The sequence below is a fragment of the Monodon monoceros genome, unplaced genomic scaffold (genome assembly GCF_005190385.1).
Source record: "Monodon monoceros isolate NGI ecotype Baffin Bay Population unplaced genomic scaffold, NGI_Narwhal_1 Super_Scaffold_11, whole genome shotgun sequence".
NCBI lineage: Eukaryota > Metazoa > Chordata > Mammalia > Artiodactyla > Monodontidae > Monodon > Monodon monoceros.
The window spans coordinates 90,483,649-90,505,777 of record NW_021703767.1 but is presented as its reverse complement, the minus strand read 5'-3'; the positions used below and the strand labels follow the sequence as shown (position 1 = coordinate 90,505,777).

Here is a 22,129-nt window from a genome sequence, read left to right as displayed (position 1 = left end):
GCTTTTCTGCATTTATTGAGATGATCATGTGGTTTTTGTCTTTTCTTTTGTTGATATGGTATACCACATTGATTGATTTGCACATGTTGAACCATCTATTGTGTTTTTATCCATTTAGCCACTTTATGTCTTTTCTTTGGAGAATTTAGTCAAATTACATTTAAAGTAATTATTGATAAGTATGGATTTACTCTTGACATTCTGTTCATTTTTTTCCGGCTCTTTTGTAATTCTTTTGTCCCTTTCTTATTCTCTTTCTCTCTTCCTTTGAGAATTGATGATTTTCTGTAGTGGTGTGCTCAGATTCTTTTCTTTTTATCTTTTGTGTGTCCATTACATGTTACTTTGTGGTTACCATTATGTTCATATAAAACATTTATAACAGTCCATTTTAAGTTCATAATAACTTAGGTTCAAACATACCAATGTTCTATATTTTTACTCTCACATTACTCCACTTTTTTTTTCACACACACACACTATATTTTATTTTTACAAGAGATAAATAAACTGACACCAGGCATTGTAAATGGATGACCACAACAAAAGTGACAATGATTGCAATTACCAAACATGAAAGACACTAATACTATGTCATAATATTGAAATTCAGTCCAGTAATCTTCCACTGTAATAGGTCCTTTACTTTGCATTGAAAATTGATTTGTATACTTTTTACCTCTGAGTCCTTGTGGGATTTTTTTCTTTTTATTCAAACAGAAAGTCACAAAAATTATAATCATCCTCATCAGTCCACTCAGTCCCATGTAATTAATTTTTTTTCATCTTGATCTTTTGTTAGCACTTTTATGAATTCATCAGTTTTCCATTAGAGTTCTGAAAATGCTTATTCATTCAGTTCAGCAGTATAGTCATTTACCAGAAACCTGTACTTGTCAGAGACTTTTCCATGAATTCCTTGAAGATGAAACCCTTTTATAGAAACATTTTTGCAAAAGCATCAGAATACACCCAGAACTGTCTGTAAATGACAAAAGACTTAAAAATGACCACGGTTAAAGATTTGATGAAAGTTCATAATAATGCAATTGACAATTGTTATTTCTGAGATATACATTTTAAAGTAATAACTAGAATTATGACTTATAATACCAGAACATATAAGATTTTTAGAAATTTCATGTAATGTCTGAAAAATTTCTATTAATATATTCATATAAATAACCCAAAGAAAGTTTAGTATTAGTTGTTTTGTTTGTTTGTTTATACTGCAGGTTCTTATTAGTCATCAATTTTATACACATCAGTGTATACATGTCAATCCCAATCGCCCAATTCAGCACACCACCATCACCACCCCTCCAAGGTTTTCCCCTCTTGGTGTCCATACGTTTGTTCTCTACATCTGTGTCTCAACTTCTGCCCTGCAAACTGGTTATTCTGTACCATTTTTCTAGGTTCCACATACATGCGTTAATATACGATATTTGTTTTTCTCTTTCTGACTTACTTCACTCAGTATGACAGTCTCTACGTCCATCCAAGTCTCAACAAATGATTCAATTTAATTCCTTTTTATGGCTGAGTAATATTCCATTGTATATATGTACCACTTCTTCTTTATCCATTCGTCTGTCGATGGGCATTTAGGTTGCTTCCATGACCTAGCTATTATAAATAGTGCTGCAATGAATACTGGGGTGCATGTGTCTTTTTGAATTATGACTTTCTCTGGGTATATGCTCAGTAGTGGGATTGCTGGATCATATGGTAATTCTACTTTTAGTTTTTTAAGGAACCTCCATACTGTTCTCCATAGTAGCCGTATCAATTCACATTCCCACCACAGTGCAAGAGGGTTCCCTTTTCTCCACACCCACTCCAGCATTTGTTGTTTGTAGGTTTTCTGATGATGCCCATTCTAACTGGTGTGAGGTGATACCTCATTGTAGTTTTGATTTGCATTTCTCTAATAAGTAGTGACGTTCAGCAGCTTTTCATCTGCTTCTTGGCCATCTGTATGTCTTCTTTGGAGGAATGTCTATTTAGGTCTTCTGCCCATTTTTGGATTGGGTTGTTTGTTTCTTTAATATGGAGCTGCATGAGCTGTTTATATATTTTGGAGATTAATCCTTTGTCCGTTGATTCGTTTGCAAATATTTTCTCCCATTCTGAAGGTTGTCTATTCGTATTGTTCATGGTTTCCTTTGCTGTGCAAAAGCTTTGAAGTTTCATTAGGTCCCATTTGTTTATTTTTGTTTTTTTTTTCCATTACTCTAGGAGGGGGATCAAAAAAGATCTTGCTGTGATTTATGTCATAGACGGTTCTTCCTATGTTTTCCTCTAAGACTTTTATAGTGTCCAGTCTTACATTTAGGTCTCAAATCCATTTTGAGTTAATTTTTGTGTATGGTGTTACGGAGTGTTCTAATTTCATTTTTTACATGTAGCTGTCCAGTTTTCCCAGCACCACATATTGAAGAGGCTGTCTTTTCTCCATTGTATATCTTTGCCTCCTTTGTCATAGATTAGTTGATCATAGGTGCGTGGCTTTATCTCTGGGCTTTCTATCTTGTTCCATTGATCTATGTTTCCGATTTTGTGCCAGTACCATATTGTCTTGATTACTGTAGCATTGTAGTATAGTCTGAAGTCAGGGAGTCTGATTCCTCCAGCTCCGTTTTTTTCCCTAAAGAGTGCTTTGGCTATTCGGGATCTTATTTGTCTCCATACAAATTTTAAGATGATTTGTTCTAGTTCCATAAAAAATGCCATTGGTAATTTGATAGGGATTGCATTGAATCTGTAGATTGCTTTGGGTAGTATAGTCATTTTCACAATACTGATTCTTCCAATCCAAGAACATGGTATATCTCTCCATCTGTTGATATCATCTTTAATTTCTTTCATCAGTGTCTTATAGTTTTCTGCATACAGGTCTTTTGTCTCCCTCAGTAGGTTTATTCCTAGGTATTTTATTCTTTTTGTTGAAATGGTAAATGGGAGTGTTTCCATAATTTCTATTTCAGATTTTTCATCATTAGTGTATAGGAATGCAAGAGATTTCTGTGTATTAATTTTGTATCCTGCAACTTTACCAAATTCATTGATTACCTCTAGTAGTTTTCTGGTGGCATTTTTAGGATTCTTTATGTATTGTATCATGCCATCTGCAAACAGTGACAGTTTTACTTCTTTTCCAATTTGTATTCCTTTTATTTCTTTTTCTTCTCTGATTGCTGTGGCTACGACTTCCAAAACTATATTGAATAATAGTGGTGAGAGTGGACATCCTTGTCCTCTTCCTGATCTTAGAGGAAATGCTTTCTTTTTTTCACCATTGAGAATGATGTTTGCTGTGGGTTTCTCATATATGGCCTTTATTACGTTGAGGTAGGTTCCCTCTATGCCCACTTTCTGGAGAGTTTTTATCATTAATGGGTGTTGAATATTGTCAAAACCTTTTTCTGCATCTATTGAGATGATCATATGGTTTTTCTTCAATTTGTTAATATGGTGTATCACATTGATTGATTTTCATATATTGAAGAATCCTTGCATCCCTGGGATAAATCCCACTTGATCATGGTGTATGATCCTTTTAAAGTGTTGTTGGATACTGTTTGCTAGTAATTTGTTGAGGATTTTTGCATCTATTTTCATCAGCGATATTGGTCTGTAATTTTCTTTTGTGGTAGTACCTTTGTCTGGTTTTGGTATCAGGGTGATGGTGGCCTCATAGAATGAGTTTGGGAGTGTTCCTTCCTTTGTAATTTTTTGGAAGAGTTTGAGAAGGATGGGTGTTAGCTCTTCTCTAAATGTTTGTTAGAATTCACCTGTGAATCAATCTGGTCCTGGCCTTTTGTTTGTTGATAGATTTTTAATCACAGTTTCAATTTCATTACTTGTGATTGGTCTGTTCATATTTTCTGTTTCTTCCTGGTTTGGTCTTGGAAGGTTATACCTTTCTAAGTATTTGTCCATTTCTTCCACGTTGTCCATTTTATTGGCATAGAGTTGCTTGTAGGAGTCTGTTAGGATGCTTTGTATTTGTGCAGTGTCTGTTGTAACTTCTTGTTTTTCATTTCTAGTTTTATTGATGTGAGTCCTCTCTTTTTCTTGATGAGTCTGGCTAATGGTTTATCAATTTTGTTTATCTTCTCATAAAACCAGCTTTTAGTTTTATTGATCTTTGCTATTGTTTTCTTTGTTTCTATTTCATTTATTTCTGCTCTGATCTTTATTATTTCTTTCCTTCTGCTAACTTTGGGTTTTGTTTGTTCTTCTTTCTCTAATTCCTTTAGGTGTAAGTTTAGATTTTTTATTTGAGATTTTTCTTGTTTCTTAAGGTAGGCTTGTATAGCTATAAGCTTCCCTCTTAGAACTGCTTTTGCTGCATCCCATAGGTTTTGGATCATCGTGTTTTCATTGGCATTTGTCTCTAGGTATTTTTAAATTTCCTCTTTGATTTCTTCAGTGATCTCTTCGTTGTTTAGTAACATATTGTTTATTCTCCATGTGTTTGTGTTTTTTACCTTTTTTTCCCTGTATTTCATTTCTAATCTCATAGTGTTGTGGCCAGAAAAGATGCTTGATATGATTTCAGTTTTCTTAAATTTACTGAGGCTTTATTTGTGACCCAAGATGTGATCTATCCTGGAGAATGTTCCATGCACACTTGAGAAGAAAGTGTGATATGCTGTGTTTGGATGTAATGTCCTATAAACATCAATTAAATCTATCTGGTCTATTGTGTCATTTAAAGCTTCTGTTTCCTTATTTATTTTCATTTTGGATGATCTGTCCATTGGTGTAAGTGAGGTGTTAACGTCCCCCACTATTATTGTGTTACTGTCGGTTTCCTCTTTTATAGCTGTTAGCAGTTGCCTTATGTATTGAGGTGCTCCTCTGTTGGGTGCATATATATTTATAGTTGTTATATCTTCTTCTTGGATTGATCCCTTGATCGTTATGTAGTGTCCTTCCTTGTCTCTTGTAACATTCTTTATTTTAAAGTCTATTTTAAGTGATATGAGTATAGCTACCTCAGCTTTCTTTTGATTTCCATTTGCATGGAATATCTTTTTGCCTCCCCTCACTTTCAATCTGTATGTGTCCCAAGGTCTGTAGTGGGTCTCTTGTAGACAGCATATATATGGGTCTTGTTTTTGTATCCAGTCAGCAAGCCTGTGTCTTTTGGTTGGATCATTTAATCCATTCATGTTTAAGGTAATTGTCGATATGTATGTTCCCATGACCATTTTCTTAATTGTTTTGGGTTTGTTTTAGTAGATCCTTTTCTTCTCTTGTGTTTCCCACTTAGAGAAGTTCCTTTAGCATTTTTTGTAGAGCTGGTTTGGTGGTGCTGAATTCTCTTAGGTTTTGCTTGTCTGTAAAGCTTTTGATTTCTCCATCAAGTCTGAACGAGATCCTTGCTTGGTAGAGTAATCTTTGTTATAAGTTCTTCCCTTTCATCACTTTAATTATATCATGCCACTCCCTTCTGGCTTGTAGAGTTTCTGCTGAGAAGTCAGCTGTTAACCTTATTGGAGTTCCCTTATATGTTATTTTTTGTTTTTCCCTTGCTGCTTTCAGTAATTTGCGCTTCCTGGACTTGGGTGGCTCTTTCCTTTCCCATGTTAGGGAAGTTTTCGACTATAATCTCTTCAAATATTTTCTCTGGTCCTTTCCCTCTCTCTTCTCCTTCTGGGACCCTTATAATGTGAATGTTGTTGCGTTTAATGTTGTCCCAGAGGTCTCTTAGGCTGTCTTCATTTCTTTTCATTCTTTTTTCCTTTTTGTGTTCTGCAGCAGTGAATTCCACCATTCTGTCTTCCAGGTCACTTATCCGTTCTTCTGCCTCAGTTATTCTGCTGTTGATTCCCTCTAGTGTACTTTTCATTTCAGTTATTGTATTGTTCATCTCTGTTTATTTGTTCTTTAATTCTTCTATGTCTTTGTTAAACATTTCTTGCATGTTCTCAATCTTTGCCTCCATTCTTTTTCTGAGGTCCTGGATCATCTTCATTATCATTATTCTGAATTCTTTTTCTGGAAGGTTGCCTATCTCCACTTCATTTAGTTGTTTTTCCTGGGGTTTTATCTTGTTCCTTCATCTGGTACATAGCCCTCTGCCTTTTCATCTTTTCTATCTTTCTGTTAATGTGGTTTTTGTTCCACAGGCTGCAGGATTATAGTTTTTCTTGCTTCTGCTGTCTGCCCTCTGGTGGATGAGTCTACTTAAGAGGCTTGTGTAAGTTTCCTGATGGGAGCGACTGGTGGTGGGTAGAGCTGACTGTTGCTCTGGTGAGCAGAGCTCAGTAAAAGTTTAATCCACTTGACTGTTGATGGGTGGGACTGGTTTCCCTCCCTTTTGATTCTTTTGCCTGAGGCAATCCAACACTGGAGCCTACCTGGGCTCTTTGTTGGGGCTTATGACAGACTCTGGGAGGGCTCATGCCAAGGAGTACTTCCCAGAACTTCTACTGCCAGTGTCCTTGTCCCCATGGTGAGCCACAGCTCCCCCCCCGCCCCGCCCACTGGTCTCTGCAGTAGACCCTCCCACACTAGCAGGTAGGTGTGGTTCCGTCTCCCCTGGGATCACTGCTCCTTCCCCTTGGTCCTGATGTGCACACTACTTTGTGTGTGCCCTCCAAGAGTGGAGTCTCTGTTTTCCCCAGTCCTGTCGATATCCTGCAATCAATTCCCACTAGGCTTCAAAGTCTGATTCTCTAGGAATTCCTCCTTCCATTGCCATACCCCCAGGTTGGGAAGCCTGATGTGGGGCTCAGAACCTTCACTCCAGTGCGTGGACTTCTGTGGTATAAGTGTTCTCCAGTCTGTGAGTCACCCACCCAGTAATTATGGGATTTGATTTTACTTTGATTGCACCCCTCCTACCTTCTAATTGTGGCTTCTCCTTTGTCTTTGGATGTGGGGCATCTTTTTTGGTGAGTTCCAGTGTCTTCCTGTTGATGATTGTCCAGCAGCTAGTTATGATTCTGGTGTTCTCGCAAGAGGGAGTGGGAGCACATCCTTCTACTCCGCCATCTTGGTTTAAGAGCACGTTCCTCCACTTTTTGTTTTTGATGTCAAGTTTATCTTTTATCTTGTAAATCCATTAAAATTATTATCATTATAGTCATTTTTAATACTCTTGTCTTTTACCCTTCATTTATAAGTGATTTGACAACCACCATGAAAGAGTATTCTAAATTTAACTATATATTTACCTTTACTAATGAAATATATATTTCCATATGTTTTCCTATTCCTAATTAGTATCCTTTCATTTCAGCTTGAAGAATTTCCTTTAACTTATCTTCTAAGACATCTCCTGGTGATGAACTTCTTTATGTTTTGCTTGTCTGGAAAACTCTTTTAACTCCCTTTCAATTTTGAAGGAAACTTTGCTGGGTAGAGTATTTTTAGTTAGCTTAGGAGTTTTTTTCTTTCAGCTCTTTGAATATATCATCCCAGTCTCTCCCAGCCTACAAAGTTTCTGCTGAAAAATCTGCTGAAATTCTTATGGAGCTTCCTTGTATGTAGCAGTTTGTTTTTTCTCTTGCTGCTTTTAAGATTTTCTCCTTGTCTTTAACTTTGACAGTTTAATTTTAATGTGTCTCTATGTGGGTCTGTTTGGATTCATCTCATCTGGAACCATCCAAGATTCATAGATCTGGATGTCTGTTTCTTTCCCTAGGAGAGGGAATTTTTTAGCCATTATTTCTTTTCTTTTTCTTCTTTTTTTTAAAGTGATCTAGTCCTACTGTTTTCCTTTTTCTTTCTTTCTTTTTTTTTAATTGAAGTATAGAGATTTACAATATTTTGTTAGTTTCAGGTGTAGTCATTATTTCTTTGAATAAGCTTTTTGCCCCTTTCTTCTCTCTCTCTTCTTCTTCAGGACCCATATAATGCAAATATTGATGTGTTTGATGGTGTCCCATATGTACCTTACACCATTTTAACTCTTTTTCACTTTTTTCCTTTTTGCTCCTCTGATTCGATGAATTCCACTGCCCTGTCTCCAAGTCCATTGATCCTTTCTTCCACTTGATCTAGTCTTCTGCTGAACCTTCTATTGAATTTTTCAGTTCGGTTATTGTATTCTTCAGCTCTGTGATTTCTGTTTGGTATTCCTTATATTTTCTCTGTCTTTATTGAAATTCTCACTTTGTTAATGTGTTGTTCTCCTGACTTTGGTGAGCAAATTTATGATGGTACTTTGAACTGTTTATCAGGTAAATCAGTTATCTTCATTTCATTAAAGTATGTTTCTGAAGTTTTATCTTATTCTTTTGTTTGGAACTTATTTCTTTGTTTCTTCATTTTCTTGGATTCTCTATGTTGGTTTCTGTGAATTAGATGAAACAGCCACTTCTTCCATTCTTGAAGAATGGTCTCATGTGGGATATGAAGCTTATCATTCAGCCCAGCCCTAGCTCTCAGTTGTATCTCAAACCTTTGTGATTGTCCAAGCCTCCTCCTTTTTTTTAGTGGCTCCCAGTAGTCGATGGTATGCTAATATCTGTTAGTGTCCCAAAGGGGAAGATCTCAGTCAACACCTAGATGTAGGCTAATTAGAAGCCAAACTCTCAGGGAGCAGCTTTTGAAATATGCAAATAAACAGGGAGAATGCTGAGATGGAATCTATTGGCTTCCCTGATCTCCAGGGAGGATTGCATTCTGTCCCTAGAGCTAAATTAGAGGTATGACCCTCAGGCAGCAACTTTTAAAGTATTCAAATAGGCCTCTTTCAGGGAAAGGCTGGGAGATGGGCATTTTCCTCTGTACTAAGCTATAGGTAGAGAACCAAAGTGAGTCCTCTTGAGTCCATTAGGAACTGTTTCTTTGTTGGCTGTAGTGCTGTATATCTTGTGGACACAGCCCTGTTGGCTTTCAGGGCTAGATGTTTTGGGGGTTTGAGCCTTGGATGGAAGTCTTAAAAGTTGGGGTACTAGATGTTGGGTCAAAACCCTTTTCTCCTAAAGGAGAAATTGGGAGTTGGGAGTTCCTTCCCTATTGTATGTCACTGTGATGGGGTGGGTTTTATGGCAGGAGTGTGTCTCAGCCTCTCTTATTCATTTCAATGTGGATTTTTTTGTTGTTCCTCCAATGTGTAGGAGTCACTCAGCTGGATTTTTCATCGGGAATTGTTTCATGTACAGCTGTAGATTCGATGTATCTATGGGAGGAGGTTAATTTAGGGACTTCCTATGTTACCATCTTGGACCACAACCTAGTAAGGTTTATACTCAGTGGTTTCAATGCAGGAGTAATTCTATCACTATCTGCCTCTAGGCTTGGCAGGATAATTAAATGAGGTAATGAAATGAGTATATAGCATTTTGAAAAGAATGGGGCCTTATATAAATATAAGGAAAAGTTACTTTGGCATGCCTGAATAAGAGTGAATTCCAGAATGGGCAAGAAGAGTATGCAGTATGGCTCATCTCTTCTCACTGCATGGCAAAGCATATACAAATCTCCCCCTTGCTTATGAAGCTGCAAATAAAGCTGATTTACTTGAAACATTCTATTGTAGGCCAGGTGCCTCGGAAGTCCCAGTATTTGTTGCCAGCTTCTTTTTGAGACATAGCAAGGTGGCTGGTTTATATTCCAGTTGTTCTAGCTGCCAAATGACTCAGAAAGCCAAAACAAAACAACTTTCTTCAGCAACACACAGAGAAGTTGCCTTTCTCCTCCCTCCCCGTTCTTTCATTTTAATCTTTTGTAATGTGTGGTTTCCAGATTCCAAAAGTGTAAATGAAACATGTCTGTTTTATGGTTTTTATTCTCCAGGGCAAATTGGAAAAAGAAACCATAATGCCTCTTAATCTTCTTTAAACCTTCCTTTTACAAATAATTTATTTCCAAATATTGGTGTTCTTTGCATGATTTGCTTGGGGTGGAGTGGGATAGAAACAGGATTCATATCAACATATTGCATACAATGCTTTTTTCCTAAAGTACAGCGTAATCAAAGTAGATAGTTTCGCAGGATTTTTGTGATCATATGATGGAGATAAAACGCTGCAAAAGTACCTTAGACATTTGGGGAGAAGTGGTTGTTGCATTTGGGAGAAAAATACCTCAAAGAAATAAAAGGATCTCAGAGGTGTTTCATTTTCCTACTCCTAAGAAATACATTTCCTTAAGCAGGTAGAATAAGAACCAAATTGAATTGTACTTTCATCATGATATAAATTGTTCAAACAACTGGGAAATATAACTTTTAAATACTAAATGGAATTTGACCCTTGTTAAATATGTAGATTTGAATATTTAACATCACATTTTCCTTGTAAGTTATTTCTTTTATGTATTCTTTACCATCTCAAGTTAGTGTGCTGATTTCCCCTGTGTAGTTTCACGAGACAATGTTTTCATTCACTAACATTTCATAATGCATTAATAACATCAACACAGCCAGATTTCCCTGCGTGCCATCTTCAGTGTTATAAAAGATGTAGGGGCATTTGTTAAACCCAGGTAAATATTAAATATCATTTGGGGATGGGGGAGTAACAATGTCATTTGCCACCAGCCCTAAGTTCCTTTGAGATGTATAAAAATGCATATGAGTCGTTCAGTCTATTAAGCAGATGCTAGTTCAGCTGTAGTGCATATGCTGGTTTTCAGTTGGAGTGCAGTGGTGGAGACATATGCATGTGTGAAAATTCCAGGTATGAGTTTGGGGGATGCCATTTAAATTTTTTTGAATTTAATTTAAACATTGATCTCCGAGATGTATAAATGGTATTAAATTTTGGAAAGCTGATTACAAATATAGCAAAGCATGAAGGAAAATAGTATGTGGAATATAAAGGATTTTTAAAATTAAATTATATCTTACATGAAATAAATTGATCATTAATTTTGTCTGGAATTTTACTTGGTCCAATAATCAGCTATTGATTTGCAGTTGTTCTTGATTGTTTTATCATGTGACATTCTGAACTGTTTTATAAAGAATTGTTTTAAAGTTTACATATTACAACTCCTTCAACTAGGGAAGCTATTTCTTAATATTCTAGCCCAAAAGGAAGAAAATATTATATTTCCTTATACTATTCTGAAACATGAAAAATATACTGAAGATTTTTTTTTCTTTACAGGAAAACAAAGTTTTAAAAAGTTTTAAAAGAAAAAGAGATTTTATAAAAATAAATTTACACTGTGTTTTCTTACTCTAGATAAGTGTATAAAAGTGTATGAAATCATGGAAAAAAAAAAACCCTTAATATTAATTGCTAGTGTTTTTTTCTTTTTCTTTCAGCTCTCAGGAGAAGTGATTTTACAAATTGCCAACGAACCAGTTCTGCCCTTTAATGCTCTCGATATAGCTTTAGAAGTTCAAAACAGCCTTAAAGGTAATTTTTCTTTGAATTATAGTAATTTTAGCAATGAATAATTGTTCAACTAATTGTGAACAAGGAATAGATAAAGTTATCCACTATCTTACTAGCTATGGCAATGTAGCATTTCCCTTCCTATAGAGGACAATCATGAGAAGGGCTTAGAAGAATGTGGGCTACCATGTCAACAAGAATGAGGTATACCTAATATTCAGTTATTTGAAACAAGACTGGCCCAGAAGTTTGTCCTTTGGGATTGGTTTCCATGAAGTATGGGCTGGGTCCATTTGACTGAAGTGTTGGCTCATCCTAGATTAAGGATGACAAAGAGGAAACCAGGAAATTATTTCCACAGTCTCTATTTAAGTTCCTTCCTGTTTAAATCTCTCTCTCTCTCTCTCTACAGAATTCTAACACCACCTAATAATTATCCTTATTTTCCCTTTATCTATATACAAATCTTTCACCTAAACTTCTAGTTTGTCACCATTCACCAAACACAAAGGGCAGTATTGTAATTAAATAAATGCACCCTCCTTCTCTTCTTTGAGCCACACATCTTACTATCAGATCATTTGTAGACATGTATTTCTCAATATAAATGCCAATATTTTCACTATAGAACTTAAGCAGTAATTCTTGGAAAATGGATCACTCTAAAGAGCCAAATATTTCTAGTATATGAAACTTTATTACTTTTATTTTTAAATTTTGACTACCTGGGTTGATTCTTAATCCAGAGACTACTACAAAACAATATTTTTCTCCCTCAGTGATTCTTATTACTTTTATTATAGTGACTGTGTAAAACCATGACCTTGGGCACAATTGAGCTGTTTAGGGCTATTTTGCACCCATACTAAATGGCCTCATATTGCTCTGCTTTTGGTATATTTAAGCTAGTCTCTATTTTTTCTACTTTTGTCAAGCTTCTTCTTTTTATTGTCATGAGTGTCACTATCTGTAGCAGTTACTCTGTTCTCCACTTATAATTTTCTATTCCTAGAATATTTCTTAGAAACTGAGTAATCAAGTATATGGTATTTTACAAAATAAGAACAATATGGGCATAAATAAAGGGTTAAAGACTTCTGTGAATAATATATTTTTTGCAAGGATTTCTTTTAAGCAACTGTTTTATTTTTTCTGTAGACTGTTTTGCTTTTCTTTAGTTCTCATTTTTTCACTTTAAAAATTCAGTTGCTACTGCATATTATACATAAAACTTTCAAAGAACAAAAAGAGGAGACTATTATTTGTATTACATAAAGATTTGTTCATCTATAAAGAATAATTCTCATGCATAGAAAGGAGCCTCAAGGAGTATACTGTGAAATAGAAACATTATACCATAGAATTATGAATGATTTACAAGTTGCTTTTCTGAGTTCAAATCTACATAAATGTTTAATACCATTGTAATAAAAATATGAAGAGATATTTTAAAAATTAAACAAAGCCAGCAAAAACAATAACAATACTGTCATTTTAAATTCCAAATTCTATTTTCTTTTTAAATAATTGGGTTTATTTTTTGAATCCATAAGTAATATTATAGCATTATCATTCCTATATGAGCATTTTAAGTAATGTAGGCTACTTCTGAAGGTCAGAAAAAAGTCCTAAAGGGTCATTGTTAGAATTATATTATTACTCTGTTTCTTTGTGGGTAGTTAGGAATCCCTTTGAAAATCCAAAGAAAAGTATGGTCTCTCTCCTCAGAAAATTACACTTGTACAAAAAGCTTTGCATATAACCCCCATAGACTTTACAGGATCTCTTGAACCCATTTACTCATTCATTTAACAAATATTGAGCACCTACTGTATGCCTGGTACACTTATATGACCAAAAAAACAAAAACATAAAACCCAGCCACTAAGTAAACAAATAAAATTAAAATCTCTTCTCCTGAGAAACATACATGCATGGTAGAACAAAATTTGCATAAGTCAAAGCAATTTTTAAGTTAGCTTTATGCTCAAACTGTTCCCTAATATCAATCACTTTGGAGTAAATTTGCATTTTCAAAATAAGTGTTAAAGAGCAGAACTGACTGTGGTTGTATCCAGAGGAGAAATTTCGTGTGGGAATATAAATTTGAGAGCTGTCCCAAATGAGATTTCTGAGGGGTTGAGTGCGGATAAAGGACAGAAAAGGTTCAAGGTTTCTGGGCACTCCTGAATTTAGAAATTGGGGAAAGGGGAATCAGAGGAGGAGACTAAGAAGGAGCAGACAAAGAGTAAGAGACAAACTCGGTGAATGTGATAACCCGAAGCCAAGTGAATAAACGCTTTCAAAGAGGAAGGAGTGATTCACTCTGTCAAGTACCGCCACAGGTTAAGAAAAATTAGGACTGAGAATTGACTGCTGGATTTAGCAATTTGGAGGTCACTGGTGAGCTCAACAAAAACAATTTTAGTTGAATGGTATATGAAACAGTCTGATTAGAGGGTTCAAAATAGAATGGGAGGTGATAAATTGGGGACAGGTGATGGTAGATGAAAGCATGGAGTTGAGAATGGTTAGCATGTTTTTATTTTGATGAGAATGATCGGATGGAGAGTGAAGATTTGATTTAGAAGAGTGAAAGGAGAATTGCTGGAATTATTTCTTTGACTAGAAGCTGCACAAAGTGGAGGACATTGCCTTAGTTATGAATGCGGTTGTCCACCCATAAAAATGTGAAGGAAGGCAGAGCATATGGCACATGGGTAGATGTAGTGCTGGGAGCTCTTCGCAAGTCTCCTTAGATTGTAAAACACAATAAAATAGTTGTTTGAGAAGGTGGTAGAGTGAATGAACTATGAAAATGGGATTCGTCTTTTGGGCAACGTTAAGCACTCAAAAGAAATATATTTTACATGAGATAATTCAACATAATTGTGTATCTTTTTCCAGCTTTCAGCTCGGGATTCAGGCATAAAGCAGGCAGAGTTGGATTTAATCAGAGCTAGGGTTTTGCTGGGAGAGGGTAATGAACTAGATAAGGTAAGGAAAAATGAGAGTGTCTGCAAAGGAGCATTCATAGCGATGGACTGATGTATCTAAACTGGGTATAGAATAACACGAGGATGCAAAGGGAAAGAGGGTGAACATGAATAAAGGAGGATGGATAGACTTTATTTATTGGCGAAATCAAAGAATTAAGAAAAAATAAGCTGAAAAGACCAGCAAATGGGATTATTGAAAATTTGACCATATAAAGAGTGCAGATATTGGTAATGACAGTGTACGGGCTGAGGTATGACCATGGAAGTATGGTAGCTGATCAATACAGGAAAAGAGGTTATGGAGAAGAGAGGCCAGACTATGTCTACATGGATATTGATATTGTCAAGAACTAAGATAGGAGTAATTTTTTTAAGAGAGAGTGACTGAGCCAGGAGCTAAAATCTTCAGAGAATGAGCAGCAACTTAGAGACACCTCATATTGTTCTTCTATGGCTAGTGGTACAAAGGGTGTGGGAGAAAAAAGAGCTACCGCCTGAGAGGGCTGCAGTAGGAGAAATGTCAACAGGGAGAGCCAGGTTTCAGTTAAGGCAAAAAGGTAAAGAAAACGGTCTGAAAATAGATGAGATTAATAATCCTTTCTTTAACAGTTATATCTCAAAGCATGTAATTACAGGGGGAAAAAAACAAACCTCAGTCGTTCTACAATGATTTCCACTGCAGGCCAGACATGGCAAAGTCTAGATGAACCTCTCCCCAAAATCCCAGGTTCTCAGTTGGATGAGCCAGGAGCATTTTGGCTTCTTGCTGTTATATTGGACCATTTCTTCTTTAGTTATTAGTTATTTTTGAGTTTTGTTTCTTTTGATGTGAAATTACTTGGGTCTCCCTGTCACTTTCACTCTGAAAGATGTGGCCAGACTTGAGATGTACCCATACTAAGAAGACAAAGCAAAACAAAAAAAAAAGTAACCCCCAAAATGGGCAAAAATTATTCTTTTACCATGACCTACATATAAGTATTTGATCAAGGGGATATGAGTTGTCACCTTTAAGCTATACATTTTTGTATTTTAGTTATCATGATTCAAAATTATTTGAATTATCTGTACTATAGTAAAAGGTTATTCAAATATTCGCTAAATTGTAGGCGATTTGTTTTACCTGTTCTATTTTGACTACTTTGGTTTTAACCTTATTTTTAAAATAGAATACTTTAATGTACTAATGTGTAAATAATGGACACCACTTATCAACAACTAAATAAATATTTCAGTTTCAGTTTTAACTACAATGCTAGACGACTTCATTAGCTAAATAGTGTTCCTGTAGCATGTTAAATGAAACATATAATTTTACTGCTTAATACAAGCTTTAATTGTTGATATATTTTCTTATTTTGCTATGACAGTTAATGGTGATTAGTCTTAAATTCTCAATTACAGTTTAAAAAGAAAGACCTTCAAGGCTGAACTATAAAATACTGTTTCTCCTTACTGCAGAGAGTATAAGTATGAAGGTCTCTGAAACCCAATTGCATTTTCAACAGTGTAATTTTTACCCCTTGACAACCAGCCATCTTGTTTATTTATTACACAGTTTATGGTAGCAGCAGACCATTCTCTATCATTCTTACAACCACCAGAAAAAAGAATAATTTACCAGTGAATAATTTGTTTGAGTTGATTTATTGGTTGGTTCCTGAAAGCTCATTTTGACTGAGTGACCTTGGCTCTTAATATTTGGTCAATGCCAAGCACATAATAGTTAGAGAATGAATATTTATACATGGTGCATGGGGATATAGTGTAAATAGTGACAGATAAGATAACTGACATGCTTCAGATGTATTTGTGACAAATAAAAGTATGTCCAAAAAACGCACATACAAGGCAATGGTACGAGTTTATGGGGGCAAGGGAAGGTGTCAAGAATAAGTATCACCACACCCTTGAACCTGGAAGCTGACTAAGGAGTGAGAACTAATGACCTTACTAAGTTTACTGTTTCTCACTTTATCCACTTTTTAATGCAAAAATAGCATTTCAAAATAATTAACAGCTATATAATTCTGATGCTTTTAATTTAATATCTACTATTTTTCTTTGCCAGAATTTTAGATGTAATTATTTAGCATGATTGTAAAAACGACAAATGACCAAATAAAGTAAAAGTCATGTTCATTTGATCTGGCTACGTACACATTTATTTAGTGCAACCAGACCCAGCAGGAAACGTAATTTCGAACTCTGTGGCTTGTTGCCACCTCCTGATTGTCTCACTAAATGTCAAATGGTTGTTGGCAGCATTTCCCACTGTTCTTTAAAAAACAGACAATGCTGATTTGATCTTTTTTTTTTATTAGCTTTGATAATTCATTAGTGTCAATCACTTCATTTTAGGAGGAGGGATAGTATTTCAAGGTGATGATGCCACTGAGGCAAGCACTATGATTTCTGTTAGATTTGTAGTGTCATATTTTCAAGTGTCACTTTGGTTCTTTTCTACAATCACAAGTGATGGGGGCCCATCTAATGTCCTTTTTTGTTCTTCTTCTTTCTGAGTAATGTAAGATGAATTTTGAAGTTTGCAAAATTAAGAGTGCACTTTATAAATTGCATGAGTCTAGTCCTCAGCCCATCTGTCCCCAGTCTTGGTTTTAATGACCGCCAATTCAAACTCTGGACTGGCCTATAGATAGTAAAGGATGGGCGCCCTGGGTACCTGGTCTGTGCTCTCCCTGAGAAATCTAAAGCAGACCATCTAAAATCCAAACAGTCCTAGGGAAAGATCTTGTTCCTGTGGGAACTCTGAACCATGCTAGATTTTTCGTGGTCTGAACTGGCATTTCTGGAACTGACTTTTTTGTGTGACAAGGACTTAAACTCAAAAGCATTCTCTGAGAAGTGTCTTACATTGCTTGCCCAAAATGATGGAGAAATTTGGTAAGAGATTAGCCATTTATTGGGTACAAATTCCTGAAAATATGCTCAGTTTTAATCCCCATTGTATTTTTGTATGGATTCTGACTACATAACTATATTAAAGATTGTATTTCACTTACTGATATTCCACATCTCATCCAAGAAAGATTTGAGACAGCTGGGTCTGCAACAAACCTGGTTGTCTCTATGTCAGTGTTTGTCTCCTGAAACTAGTTTTTCTTTCTCCCCATTTCTCTTTGAACTCATATTTTCATTGCATAATGTTCCTTAATTCTTACCCTAAGCATGGTGTCCCTTTTGTTTTCCTCAGGGTTATACTTTCTTTGCTTTTGTTTACTCCTATCTCACAATTTGTTGCTATTCATACAGCTTTCCTTTGTGATCGTTTTCTTCCCTGCTCTGAGTACTTCATCCAAATCTGTTTAAAGTTTTCTTTCACTGTCTACATTTCACGTGTCATTACATTGATTGAAATACGTTAATGACTTATCATTTTTACTAGTCTCTCATCATAATAATGCTCTATTGCATTATGATTTTTTCTTTTGAATTTTTATATGCACATTTCTTCCACCATCCATCTTCCAGACTCACAGATGTAGAGAACAAACTAGTGGTTACCAGTGGGGAGAGGGGAGGGGGGATGGGAGTAAGAGGTGCAACCTATTATGTAACAAATAAGCTACAAGTATATACTGTACAACACAGGGAACATAGTCAATATTTTATAATAACTATAAATGGAGTATAGCTTTTAAAAATTGTGAATCTCTATATTGTACACCTGTAACTTATATAATATTGAATAGCAATTGTACTTCAATAAAAAAAAATGAGGCAGAAGGCTAGTAAGAATTTTTATATGCACATTTCTTCATCTGTCTTCCAGTTGTCTCTCTGCTTGTCCTTCTCTGTTTATCCTTTCTCCCTAGAAGTACGGTCCTCCTGAGATGTGGGATTGCCTTCTACCAGGGCTGGGATACCGGAGGCCCCACAGCATTCAGGATATGGTCCTCTTCCTTGAGGCGTCTTAATGGTTCAGATAACCAGTGCAGCCTTATATGAGCTTAAGGCTTAAATATTAACGTCATCTTGGGCATGTGCCTGCCTGAGATATTACCAGGGAGTTGTTTCCATATGCTTTTTATGCTAAGAGAAATATTTCAGACTTTTCAGTTGTCTTGACAGGTGAAACGCCGATAAAAATAATGATAGTTACAATCTCAAAAATACTTTAAATTATAGTAAGTGCTGAAAACTGTGAAACTCCTAAGCATCCAGCTCAGTGAATTTTCTCAGCTTGCAAACACTTGTATTGATCGAGACACAGAAGAAAAGCCAAATTCCAGAGCTTCCCTGAGCCCTTCCTAATCTCATCCTGGCTCTGCTTCCCAAAGGCAAACACTGCCGAACACTGAAGACTAATTTTTCCCTTATAAAGGAAGACTTTACATTTTATAAGATGGAATGATATGATGATGTGCATTCTTTTGAACGTAGCTTTGACCTACGTATGAGTGTGAGGTTCATACACGTTGTTGCATGGAGATGCAGTTTGTTTCCACTGCTGTGCAGTCTTCCATTGTATGAACAAACTGCAGTTTGGTTATCCATTCTACCGTGAGGTACAGTTGGGATGCTCTCAGGCTGAGGTTATTACGAACAATGCTGCTGTGATCAATCTCCTATGTATCTCTTAGTGCACGTGCATACCCCTTGCTGGATCATAGGGTATGTGTATGTCTAACCTCAGCAGATACTGCCAAAAAGATTTCCAAAGTCGCTGCAGCATTTTCTTCAATTTTACCAATAAGAATTTTGATCACTTTACATGAAGTTTCTGTCTTTTTCTTATGAATTTGTAAATGATGTTGATGTATTCAGACAAGTCTATATTGAATATATTTATTGAAAATAAATAACATATTTATTTAAAATTTATTGAAATACAAATCTGAGGGCTCAGCTGGGGCAGAGTCATCTTAACTTAGTTGCCTGGTTGTTGGCAGGATCAAGTTCCTCTTGAGCTTTTTTTTTTTAAGCTTACATTAATTTTATTTTATTATTATTTTTTAATCTTTATTGGAGTATAATTGCTTTACAATGGAGTGTTAGTTTCTGCTGTAAAACAAAGTGAATCAGCTATATGTATACATATATCCCCATATCTCTTCCCTCTTGCATCCCCCTCCCACCCTCCCTATCCCACCCCTCTAGGTGGTCACAAAGCACCGAGCTGATTTCCCTGTGCTATATGGCTGCTTCCCACTACCTATTTTATATTTGGTAGTGTATATAGGTCCATGCAACTCTCTCACTTCATCCCAGCACAATTCCCCTTCCCCGTGTCCTCAAGTCCATTCTCGATGTCTGCGTCTTTATTCCTGTCCTGCCCCTAGGTTCTTCAGAACCATTTTTTTCTTTTTTGTATATTCCATATATATGTGTTAGCATATGGTATTTGTTTTTCTCTTTCTGACTTACTTCACTCTGTATAACAGACTCTAGTTCCATCCACCTCACCACAAATAACTCAATTTTGGTTCTATTTATGGTTGAGAAATATTCCATTGTATATATGTGCCACATCTTCTTTATCCATTCATCTGTTGATGAACACTTAGGCTGTTTCCATGTCCTGGCTATTGCAAATAGAGCTGCAATGAACATTGTGGTACATGTATCTTTTTGAATTATGGTTTTCTCAGGATATATGCCCAGTAGTGGGATTGCTGGGTCATATGGTAGTTCTATTTTTAGTATTTTAAGGAACCTCCATACAGTTCTCCATAGTGGCTGTATCAATTTACATTCCCACCAGCAGTGCAAGAGGATTCCCTTTTCTCCACACCCTCTCCAGCATTTATTACTTGTGGACTTTTTGCCGATGGCCATTCTGACCGGTGTGAGGTCAGAACTACAACGGCCTTATTGTAGTTTTGATCTGCCTTTCTCTAATGATTAGTGATGTTGACCATCCTTTCATGCGTTTGTTGGAAATCTGTATATCTTCCTTGGAGAAATGTCTATTTAGGTCTTCTGCCCATTTTTGGATTAGGTTGTTTCTTTTTTTGATATTGAGCTGCCTGTATATTTTGGATATAAATCCTTTGTCAGTTGATTCATTTGCAAATATTTTCTCCCATTCTGAGGGTTCTCTTTTCGTCTTATGGTTTTCTTTGCTGTGCAAAAGCTTTGAAGTTTCATTAGGTCCCATTTGTTTATTTATGTTTTCATTTCCATTTCTCTAGGAGATGGGTCAAAAAGGATCTTGCTGTGATTTATGTCATACACTGTTCTGCCTATGTTTTCCTCTAAGAGTTTGATGGTGTCTGGCCTTACATTTAGGTCCTTAATCCATTTTGAGTTTATTTTTGTGCAGGGTGTTAGGGAGTGTTCTAATTTCATTCTTTTACATGTAGCTGTCCAGTTTTCCCAGCATCACTTATTGAAGAGGCTGTCTTTTCTCCATTGTATATTCTTGCCTCCTTTATTAAAATAAGATTACTATATGTCTGTAGGTTTATCTCTGGGCTTTCTATCCTGTTCCATTGATCTGTATTTCTGCTTGTGTGCCAGTACCACTGTCTTGATTACTGTAGCTTTGTAGTATAGTCTGAAGTCAGGGAGCCTGATTCCACCAGCTCCGTTTTTTTCTTTTTTTCTCAAGATTTCTTTAGCTATTCGGGGTCTTTTGTGTTTCCATACAAATTGTGAAATTTTTTGTTCTATTTCTGTGAAAAATGCCAGTGGTAGTTTGATTGGGATTGCATTGAATCTGTAGATTGCTTTGGGTAGTAGTCATTTTCACAATGTTGATTCTTCCAATCCAAGAACATGGTATATCTCTCCATCTCTTTGTATCTTTAATTTCTTTCATCAGTGTCTTATAATTTTCTGCATACAGGTCTTTTGTCTCCTTAGGTAGGTTTATTCCTAGATATTTTGTTCTTTTTGTTGCAATGGTAAATGGGAGTGTTTCTTAATTTCACTTTCAGATTTTTCATCATTAGTGTATAGGAATGCTAGAGATTTCTGTGCATTAATTTTGTTTCCTGCTACTTTACCAAATTCATTGATTAGCTCTAGTAATTTTCTGGTAGCATATTTAGGATTCTCTATGTATAGTATCATGTCATCTGCAAACAGTGAGAGGTTTACTTCTTCTTTTCTGATGTGGATTCCTTTAATTTCTTTCTCTTCTCTGATTGCTGTGGCTAAAACTTCCAAAACTATGTTGAATAATAATGCTGAGAGTGGGCAAGCTTGTCTTTCTCCTCATCTTACTGGAAATGGTTTCAGTTTTTCACCATTGAGGACGATGTTGGCTGTGTGTTTGTCATATATGGCCTTTATTATGTTGAGGAAAGTTCCCTCTATGCCTACTTTTTGGAGGGTTTTTTATCATAAATTGGTGTTGAATTTTCTCAAAAGCTTTCTCTGCATCTATTAAGATGATCATATGGTTTTTCTCCTTCAATTTGTTAATATGGCATATCACACTGATTGATTTGCATATATTGAAGAATCCTTGCATTTCTGGGATAAAGCCCACTTGATCATGGTGTATGATCCTTTTAATGTGCTGTTGGATTCTGTTTGCTAGTATTTTGTTGAGGATTTTTGAATCTATGTTCATCAGTTATTTTGGCCTGTAGTTTTCTTTCTTTGTGACATCTTTTTCTGGTTTTGGTATAAGGGTGATGGTGGCCTCATAGAATGATTTTGGGAGTGTTCCTCCCTCTACTACATTTTGTAAGAGTTTGAGAAGGAAAGGTGTTAGCTTTTCTCTAAATGTTTGATAGAATTCACCTGTGAAGCCATCTTGTCCTAGGCTTTTGTTTGTTGGAAGATTTTTAATCACAGTTTCAATTTCAGTGCGTGTGGTTGCCCTGTTCATATTTTCTGTTTCTT

General features: G+C 35.9%; 1 protein-coding gene across 2 annotated transcripts in view; it reads left to right on the top strand.

Moving 5' to 3' along the window:
* Positions 1-22,129, top strand: part of NAALADL2 (N-acetylated alpha-linked acidic dipeptidase like 2) — a 1,153,076-nt gene that overhangs the window by 1,053,583 nt on the left and 77,364 nt on the right. For both annotated transcript variants that reach the window (XM_029214633.1, XM_029214632.1), the window contains one exon: positions 11,240-11,333. In XM_029214633.1, coding sequence (XP_029070466.1) covers positions 11,240-11,333 — 94 coding nt within the window. The remainder of the gene's footprint in view (positions 1-11,239; positions 11,334-22,129) is intronic.